Source organism: Rutilus rutilus, assembly GCF_951802725.1.
Source record: "Rutilus rutilus genome assembly, chromosome: 23".
NCBI classification, from domain to species: Eukaryota; Metazoa; Chordata; class Actinopteri; order Cypriniformes; family Leuciscidae; genus Rutilus; species Rutilus rutilus.
In genome coordinates, this window is record NC_140233.1 from 29,210,123 (window position 1) to 29,220,554 (window position 10,432).

At 39.8% G+C, this 10,432-nt stretch overlaps 1 protein-coding gene and 1 gene segment (V, D, J or C); both read left to right on the forward strand.

Annotated features, from left to right (window-relative positions):
* On the forward strand, nucleotides 1-2,732 carry LOC311283346 (immunoglobulin lambda constant 7-like). The segment is given in 3 exons: nucleotides 1-72; nucleotides 284-332; nucleotides 2,173-2,732.
* Nucleotides 2,733-3,998: 1,266 nt separating this feature from the next.
* On the forward strand, nucleotides 3,999-6,178 carry LOC311283267 (uncharacterized protein). Its single transcript, XM_084397616.1, has 2 exons — nucleotides 3,999-4,530; nucleotides 4,898-6,178. Exons 1-2 carry the CDS (start codon nucleotides 4,509-4,511, stop codon nucleotides 5,257-5,259), a joined length of 384 nt encoding a protein of 127 aa, XP_084253742.1. The 5' UTR covers nucleotides 3,999-4,508; the 3' UTR covers nucleotides 5,260-6,178.
* The last annotated feature ends 4,254 nt before the right edge of the window (nucleotides 6,179-10,432 follow it).

The window sequence follows — 10,432 nt, forward strand, 5'->3', positions numbered from 1 at the left end:
ATGATTGATCTGCATATGAAGAACAGAAGCATCATTATGAGAAACTCTACAACATCATCCATGATCAAAGAGGTCAAAGGTCACCTCAGAGGTCACAGCTCATCAAATATATTTCTTTAAACAGTGTTATATCAGAAAGCATTTAGTCAAATCTGAATGAGTGAGTGTTGAGAAGAGCTGAGGATCTTCTAATATCAGTGTGTTGAAGTGTTGTTTCTCTCTCTCTGCTGGAGTGTGTGTTCACTCGAGTGGAATAGAGGTTTTTGTACGAGCGTTTCATTAGATTGTATCACTGTGGTACACATTCGGTGGAGGAACTAAACTGGTGATCGGTAAGTCTGTCTATTTAATCACATATAAAAAAATAGTTTTATAGTTGAAAAAAGAACAACATTTATTAATAATAATGATTATTAGATATTGTGGTGACACTTTACTTAAAGCCTTTATGTATAATCCATTATAAAGTTATCAATAGCGTATGTTATAATGTCATATATGTTTTCATAAATAACTAACCAAAGTTAAAATGTTTATAATATTTGCTAATTCCTTGTTACATCTAAAATTGGTTGTTTGTCATGAGTTTTAGTGTATTATATTTTTTTGGAGGTGTAACAATGAAAAAATAATATTATAATGTGTTAAAACTGTGGTTACAATTACTGATGAGATTATACATGCATCATAATGTGTAAAACAATATATAATTAATGCATTAAAATACTTTTTATAATGCAATATGTATAAAGGCTTTAATTAAAGTGTTACTGATATTTTTGCACAATTATTTAATCTAAAACAGTGATATTATTATAAGAATAACATTATTCCTTTCAACAACCAAAAAATAATAAAATTCTAAACATATTTCCTGTTGTGCTTATAATTCAGTGTTTTGTTCATTCTGTATGATTCAATTGTGTTTTAAGTCAAGTCAAGTCAAGTCAACTTTATTTATATAGCGCTTTTCACAATACAGATTGTATCAAAGCAGCTTCACAGTATTAAATAAAATAGTACATGAGTGTTTGTTTCTGGTGTAAAACATCCACGTTTGGTAATGCTGATCAATAGCACTGTTGAATCGATTAATCAAATTAAGTATCCCCAACTGAGCAAGCCAAAGGCAACAGTGGCAAGGAACCGAAAAACTCCATCAGGTGACCTAATGGAGAAAAAAAAAACCTTGGGAGAACCCAGGCTCAGTCGGGGGCCAGTTCTCCTCTGGCGTTTATGAAGTAGAGACCGGATTTAACTGTAAGATTAAAATATTATATGAATGCCTGGCTGAAGAGATGCGTCTTTAATCTAGTTTTAAACTGGGAGAGCGAATCTGAGCAACGAACAGTATCAGGAAGACTATTCCAGAGTTTTGGTGCTAAATGTGAAAATGCTCTCCCTCCTTTGGTGGATCTGGATATCCTAGGTATGACCAGAAGCCTAGAATTTAGTGATCTTAAAGAGCGCGATGGATTATAGGGCGATAGAAGATCCGTTAAATAAACTGGAGCTAAGCCGTTTAGGGCTTTATAAGTCAGTAGCAATACCTTGTAATTAATACGGAACTTTATAGGTAACCAATGTAGTGATGATAAAATTGGTGTTATATGGTCAAACTTTCTTGATCTAGTAAGAACTCTAGCGGCGGCATTTTGGACTAACTGTAGCTTGTTTATTGAGGATGCAGGACAACCAGCTAATAAAGCATTACAGTAATCTAGTCTCGAGGTCATGAATGCATGAACTAGATATTCTGCATCAGAGACAGATAGCATGTTACGTAATTTAGCAATATTTCTAAGGTGAAAAAATGCTGTTTTTGTAACATATGAAATATGATTTTCAAAAGACAAGTTTTTAACTCTGTTTGAAACTGAGTTACATTTTCAGTTCAGGTGAATATCTAAAAATTTAAGATATTTATGTTCAGAGTGAATAATTGCTGGAATTAAAGCAGTCAGATCGGCCTGATAATAGATAATATGTGTTATAACTGCTGTTACACTTATTGATTAGATCATACATGCATTTTAATGTATATAGCAGTGCATAATTAATGCATTAAAATAATTAATGTCTGTGTGTGTGTGTGTGTGTGTGTGTGTGTGTGTGTGTGTGTGTGTGTGTGTGTGTGTGTGTGTGTGAATGTGTTGTGTTTGTCTCCTGCAGCTGGTCCCACAGTGAAGCCCTCAGTGTCTCTGCTGCCGCCCTCTTCTCTGCAGATCTCTGGAGACTCAGCCGCACTGCTCTGCCTGCTCAGCTCTTACTCTCCACAGGGGGCGCTGGTGAGCTGGACACTGGACGGGTCAGAGGTCACCGAGGGGGTTCTGACCAGCGCAGAGAGCCAGCAGGACGGCCGCTACAGCCGCAGTAGCGTCCTGACCCTCAGCAAAGCACGCTGGGAAGAGGGAGAGCTGTACGTCTGCAGAGTAACACATGATGGAGCTCCTCATGAGGTCTCGTTCCACAAGAGCTCTGAGTGCTGATGTTTCTCTCCTGAAGATGAGCCGTATCTGAGTGTCCTGTGTCAGGCAGGATTCACATGAGTCTAGTGCTGCAGCTGGAGTGATTTACAACTCAATACTGAAACTGAGTGTGTGTGTGTGTGTGTGTGTGTGTGTGTGTGTGTGTGTGTGTGTGTGTGTGTGTGTGTGTGTGTGTGTGTGTGTGTGTGATCTTTCAATCTGCTGTGTTTGCTGCAACATTCAATAAAGCTTCTCAACAAGTTCACTTTGTGTCTGACAACATCATTCAACTAACAGATGAAGATGCAGGTGCTTTTCAGAAGGTTGATGTAGCAGTAAATGTCAAATAAAGCTCTTGGGGTTTGAACATGGTCTCTGGAGACAGAGCTGCTCTATTCTGAGAGGATCACAATCACTCCACCCTGACAATGCAAATGGGCTTTTCAGTCTCACTCTCTGATTGGTTACATGATCTGGACTGGAACACTTTCACTTCTGCTTTAGTGAAGCAGCGCAGACAAACTGATCATTACATTTATAGGAGATTAAAAAGTTGAGAATATAAAAATATCATAAAAAATATCAAGATTAATAATCACGTTCTGACACTAATTGTTACATAATCATTACATTTATAGGCAATGGTGTAAATATATATGAAAATGTTATGAAAAATCATAATTAATACATAATTAATTTATAAAAGGTCCTGTGTCTCAGATGGAAAGCATCACGTCCAGACAGCAGAAGTGACTGAATGCAGTCTGTTCAGTTTGATTGACAGGATCATATATTACACCTAAAACATGATGATCATATTGAAACACTGACTCATTCTCTTCATAAACACAAGAGTGATGTTGATTGTAATGATATAGTGTTATTAGTGTTTGGATCAGAGGTTTGACAGTTGATGCTGGAAGGCCAAGAGAGCATTACAATAGTCCAGTCTGTAGAGAACAAGAGTTGTGTAGCTCTGATAGGAAGGGCCTGATCCTCCTAATGTTGTATAATGCAGATCTGCAGGACCGGGCAGCTCTAGAAATGTGCTCTGTGAAGTTTAACTGATCGTTAATCACAACTAATACTTAGTATAACTAATACTATACAGTCTACTAATACTCTAATGAGAGTTAGTGGACATTGTTGTATAGTCACGTAAATCAAGAGATCACATTCAGGAAACTCACATGTCTCTTTGCTAGCATTGCATGTACAAAAACAACTTTCTCTCCCTCTTACATGCATACCAGTTCCCCACATAATACACCAACTCAACAACTCAAGACTAAAGCCGGTGCACACTGTGTGATTAATAATAGTCCTTTACGATTGTTGCTATGAACATGATCCTCGCTGTAAGCCATGTCACACTGTAAGATCTCAGTCGTCATTAATGTCAGACTGTACGACAGTCAAGACGTGTTAAAAGCGGACGCACGCAAGAAAACTTGTCTGGAGTTTTACATCATCAATCAATGACACTGTTATGGAATCAGACTCACAAGACAGAGATTAGGCAAACAGGAAGTTTATTGAACAACTGAACAGGTGAACTGGAAGCAGGTGAGTAGGAAGTGCAATGATGAGTTGGAGAGTGTGGTGCTGGCAGTAAATGCAATGTGTCTTCTTACAGGAATGTGGATGGATCGATGAAGGCGTGGAAGGATGGAATGCAGGATCGCTGGAGATCCACTGCTTGGCCAGGCTCTGGGGCAACAGAACTGGTTCAAAGAGTTCTAGTGCCCCTAGCTGAAGGTTCGTAGGAAATGGCCAATTTCCTGGATCTTCCTCTCAGTCTGCCCGTTCGACTGCACATGTTACCCGGATTAAAGGCTTACGGTCACTCCTAGGAGAGAGAAGAACGCTTTCCATAACCTTGAAATAAACTGCAGTCCACGGTCTGAGACGATGTCTTCTGGGAGTCCATAATATCTGAACACATGATTGAAGAGGAGTTCTGCTGTTTCCATTGCTGTGGGTAGTCCCTTGAGGGGGACAAGACGACAGGATTTGGAGAACCGGTCAATTATCACCAAGATGAATGTATTACCATCAGAAGGTAAGAGATCAGACATGAAGTGATTTTGTTGAGGGCACGGTAGTCAGTATAAGGCCACATGCCTCCGTTCTTCTTGGCCATGATGAAGAAGCTCGAGGGCAGCATGGGATGTAGAGGACTATCACAGTAGGACGTGGAGGACGAATGGTGTAGCATGCCCCCCGAACAAGGATGATACTTTTACTGATGGTTTTATGATGTTTAATCCTTTATGAACCTTAATCCACTCACAATATCACCAACGTAAGAGCTGAAATGTATAAAAAAACATGTAACTAATCAGCTAGCATTGTTCACATTCACATGGTGTCTTACATTTGTGCAAAATCAATTTCCTCTAAACATAAAGAAATTCTGTTTTTTACAGGTCCATCTACAACACGGAGAAAACGGAAAAACAAGATGAAATCCACAATGGAGCTGTTTGCACAGAAAATTGCCAGTACTCTCAGCCAGACGGATGACGCAGAGTTTCAACTCAAACTGCAGGCTGCCCAGCAAGCCCACGAGTTACGTATGATGAGCATGTTCACCCAGTTCCTCGCCAGCAGACCTCCTGTCCTAAGGCCATTCCCAGAGCAAGCCCACCCTCCTTGGTTTGAACAGACAAGGCCACCTCCCTTCTACCCAGCTCAATCCCACACTCCACCTTTCCACCAAGATTACACAGCCTCCTCCCTTCCGCTCAGATCAGACCCAAAATCCAGCTTTCCACCCAGATCATACTAATGCTCATCACTTCAACCAAGATCACGCACAACCTCCTCCCATCCATCCAGATTATACCCCCGCTGCACCTTACCACCCAGATAAAACACACACAACAGTAACACCTCACCAAAGTGAAGCTCCCAACTTTCATGCCTGGTACGAAGGTTATGCTTCTACTGTGTCCTCTCATCATTCACACACTCAGACACACATCCCTTCCTCTCACCATGTCACCAAACCTTCAACCTCTTACCAGGGCCACACAAACTTGATCATCTTGCGAATGCGCATGCGTCAAGGCTGAGCATATCGGGAGAACGCCAATCTCAGACAAAACGTGAAAATACTGGTAATTAAAGATCTTTCTGATTTATAATGACTGTCAGTCAAGTATGAAGGTTGACTTGATCTGCTGAGAGAGCTGTGATATGTCTAAGAAAAAAACAAGGTCGCAAACAAAGCTAAGTGGACTCGGCCTCGCTGAACAGGTGCCTGAGATTGATATGGCAGCAGGAAAGGATATCAACATGCAGGAGCTGTCAGAGCTGATCCGAACCATAATAAGGGAAGAAATCAATGCGGTGGTTGATAAACTCCAACCGCAGCTTGATGTCGTTAAAAAAGACATGTCCGAGTGTTCCAACAAAGTTGCTGCTATGGAGGAAACGCTTGACCACATGGAGATCAGGGTTACGGCGCTGGAGTTTGCAAACGAAAGTTTGCGTAAAGAGAACACGTACTTGAAAGAGAAAGCCGATCGTTTGGAGAATCACAGTCGGAAATATAACATCCGTATTCTCGGCTTGGTTCGAGATACCGAGAAGGGGAATCCAACAAGTTTTGTGTCCGCATTGCTTAATGATGTGGTCAAGGATAAACTCCATCGCGCACCTGAAGTGGAAAATGCCTACCGCGTTGGACCCGTGGCTAAATCTGGACAGCGCGCAATGATTGCAAGGATGCACAGGTTGGATACGAGAGATGAGATTCTACGTTTAGCCAAGAAAGAAAAGCTGTTTGAGATTTGTGGAATGAAGCTGCGCATTTTTCCTGATTTTACTGCGGAGACGGCGAAGGCGAAGGCCAGGGCGTGTTTCTGTGAGGTGAGGAACAAGTTGTGGAGCGCAGGAGTGAAACACGGGATCATTCATCCAGCTATTTTGATTTTGACTTTTAATGAAGAGACCATTAAGTTTACTGACCATCTAGCTGCAGAGACATTCTACAAGACTGTGGTTGAACCGGAGATGCAAAGCACGAATGAACACTGATGGCCAAGCACAGGTATAGGCTTTGCGCATGTAGCCTAGTCTACAGACATATATAAGTCTGCTTCTGAAGTTTTAATTACAACGTATATGCTCTCAGTATCTCGGCTTAAATTATATCAGTTTAAATGGTAATAGTGAGACTAAGTGGTTGGCTTGATTTATGACTTATGATGTATGATTTCATGATCACAGAAGTTATGTGTTAAATAGTAGGCTTGTCTGAGTTGGTGTAACATCTTATTAGTCCTTGTTGACAAATGTTGGCAAAATGGGGGTGCATCTGTGTGAATGTGTGTGTATGTGTGTCTTTGTGTGTTTTCTTTGTCTAATCTGTTCATTTGATAGCTCTTTACTATGTTTAATCAGTTACTATTTGTGTAAAATAAAAAATGGTGATGGATAAAATACTCTCAAATAAAGGGTTAAAAATAGCTCATTTGAATATTTGTAGTTTGCGAAATAAGATGCAGGATATTACTGGGATTCTGGAAAATAATAATTTGCATATTTTGGCAATATCTGAAGCGCATTTAGATGCAACTATAGATGACTCACTTTTGCATGTAAATGGATACCTATTATATAGATGTGACAGAAATATGAATGGAGGAGGAGTGGCGTTTTATGTTCAGGATCAAATACCAGTAAAGACTAGACAGGACCTTGGTTGTATTGGGGTTGAAGCGCTGTGGTTGGAAGTGCAGTTACCACACTTAAAGCCTATTCTAGTTGGTTGCTGCTATAGACCACCCAATGCACCAATAGTCTGTTTAGATCGAATCTGTTATATGTTGGATAAAGTCTGTGATTTAGATATGGAGATTTATTTTTTAGGTGATATATGAATAATTGCTCATTGAAAAATAAGTCGCAGTCTATAGCCGACACTTGCAATTTGTCACAAGTGGTCACAAAGCCAACAATCATTTTTTATAATGCTGATGGGACAAAAACGGAAACATGCATAGATTTACTTTTTACTAATGCAACAGATTTGTGTTCAAAAGCAATCTCAATTTGTGTTGGTTTTAGTGATCATAATTTAATCGCAATTAACAGAAAAACCAAAATCCCCCAGGCCAGAAGATAATAATCAAACGGATTTTTAATAATTCAGTGAGGCTAGTTATTGTGCCGATATTAGAAATATTGACTGGTCACAAGTATTAAGGGAAGTAGATCCTGATCTAGCTTTGGAGGTTTTTACAAATTTATTATTGCCAATTGTTGACAAACATGCCCCATTAAGACGAATGACAGTAAGAAATATTGCTTCTCCATGGTTAGATGCTGAACTTAAAGGGATACTTCACCTCTGGGAAGATGAATGTGTATTTAAAATAGGTCATTTAAGTAGAAGAAATGTGAAGAAATTTTTGAATTTGGAGCTTTCTAGACTGAGAAAAGCCAGAAAATGTATTTTTGGCTTATGTGGATGAAAGACAACAACTCCCAGAATGCACTTGCTTCGCTGCCTTAGGAGGCCACGCCTACCGGTAAGAGTGCGCAGTTGTAAACAACAAAGCTAGCCTACGTGATGAGTTTGCGAGGGATTTAGAGATCGTCCAAAATGTCCGGGATTCGGCTTTTGCGTTCTACAGTCGTCATTCATCATGTTTACTGTGGCGAGCAGGACGAGGCTGACGGCCGCGGGAGAACAGCGCGAGGCCGGTAGCGTCATTACTGAGACGCGCCGGGTCTCGCATCTCTCACGGAGGAGCGGGAATTTTTCTTAGCAATGGTAAAACGCACATCAACCGATCACTTGTTTAGCGTTCATGTAAACACTAACGTTACATTCAAATTCACCAATCGGAATGAATTCAGTTAGATTGAAAGGTGTGCATGTAAACAATGAATGGCGACCGCAGAAAGCAAAAGCTGAATCCCGGACATTTTGAACGATCTCGCCCGCCGGACAAGTCCGGGAAAAGGAGGATGGTTACTTACTCAGCTTTCTCCTACTATTCAGCTTTCTCCACAGAACAAGAGCCTGCTAGCTTAGCTTCCAAAGAAAGACGGCTGATACTGTGTACATTCTGTGAGTGAGATCCCTATGGGCGGGCTGAAAACATGCGGAACAACGCCATCTACTGGCTGTAGTCTTTAGCCTCTGGCCAGAAAATCCTCCAATGACGCAAAATGACGATTTTTGCGTCATCGGAGGATTTTTTCCAGACAAAAAATGCATAAATCTCTTGTCTCAGGGGGATATGAGGGTGGAAAGCATGGTGTTTCGAAAATACTACAGGTTTTCTACTAATACAAAGCTTAATGCTAAATCCTGAAGTAACCCTTTAAAGAATATATGAGGAAAAGAGATAAACTAAAGTCACAGGCAAGCTTATCAGGGGATAATGGATTAATGGGAAAGGTACAAGCAATTAAGAAATTTTGTTACAAAATTAAACAGAACAAAAAAGAGGATCTATTATGAATATAAATTTGAGAAAGTAAAATCAGACAGGAATAAATTATGGAATACATTAAACCAATTAACAGGGCGGAGAGATACATCTGTACCAACATTTTTAGATGTAGGCTAGGTGATACTTTTTTGACTAAACTTGCTGATATAGCTAAATATTTAGGAGATTACTTCACAAAGAAAGTTCAGAATTTACAAAAAGATAGGATTTCACAGGGATACCCTGATTTATCTTTTAAGACAATTAAAGATACAATCATGCTTACTAAATCAAGTACATTTAAATTTGACAGAGTAAGTCTTACTATAGTAGAAAACATATTAAAGTTAATGAAATATAAACTCATTAACCCAATTTTGACGAACTGAATGTCAAGCTATTAAAGATGGTTGCTGATGTGATTACTATGCCTATATGTTATATTATTAATTTAAGTTTAGAAAAATGTGTTTTTCCTGCTAACTGGAAAAAAGCTAAAATTGTGCCTCTTCCAAAAAACAAAAAGGAACATTTCTCTGGGAAAAATAGCAGACCTATAAGTATTCTGCCAATTTTGAGTAAGATTACGGAGAAAATAGTTTATGATCAAATTAATTTGTATTTCTCTAAAAATAGGTTGAATTCACTCTATCAACATGCTTATAAGAAAGGGCACTCTAGAACGACAGCCTTAGTTCAGATGACGGAAGATTGGTTGCATGAAATTGACAATAGAAAATTAGTTGGTACTGTAATGTTAGATCTGAGTGAAGCATTTGATTTAATTGATTATGATCTATTATTGGAAAAATTAAGTTGTTATGGATTTGAAAAGTGTATAGTCCAGTGGATCTGTAGCTATCTTACTAATAGGGAGGTTAATGTACTGTTTAATGGTAGTTACTCTGAGCAGGGCCGGCGCTCCGCACACGCACATCACGCACTGCGCGTAGGGCACCAAGTGCTTGGGGGGGCACCAAAAAATCTGGGTAGTGAAGAATCATCACGATAGGCTACTAGTATAAATAACAAAGAAAATATGTCTAAAGCATGTTAATATACAAAAGCAATACAAAAGTAATATAGGCCTAGACCAAATTAGTCGAGAAAAAGGTGAATCTCCTGTGCGGCCCTCTCTCCAGTCTCCCTCTGGTGCCCCCCCTTCCCCACCTCCCAGTGGTCTGTTCGATTATGTTTCAATGTCAAATTTGGCAGACACCGACCTTAGACATGGCCTCGAAAAGGCACCAAGAGTCGGGGGCAGAAAAAAGAAGAGACAGCGGGATGATGCTCGCGCGTCGCTTGCAGGTAATACAATGTTTTAAATAAAAATGTTAGTTTTGTAGCCCTTTGCGTGTATGCATGTCCAGGGGCGTCGCTAGTAGTAGTGCAAAAGATCCGGGGCTTTAGCCCTGCATGTTGAGTCTTTTATTTTAACGGGTGTCCGGGGGTTTCTCCCCCGGGAAATTTTGAAACTTGGGCTGTTAAAGATGCAGTTAGTTTGTTTGAGAA

What these genes read in the sequence shown, in the direction of transcription:
- LOC311283267 (XM_084397616.1), top strand. Translation starts at nt 4,509, where the DNA reads ATGAATGTATTACCATCAGAAG. An exon ending in GAATGTATTACCATCAGAAG is followed by an intron (nt 4,531 to 4,897) that starts GTAAGAGATCAG and finishes TGTTTTTTACAG; the next exon opens with GTCCATCTACAACACGGAGA.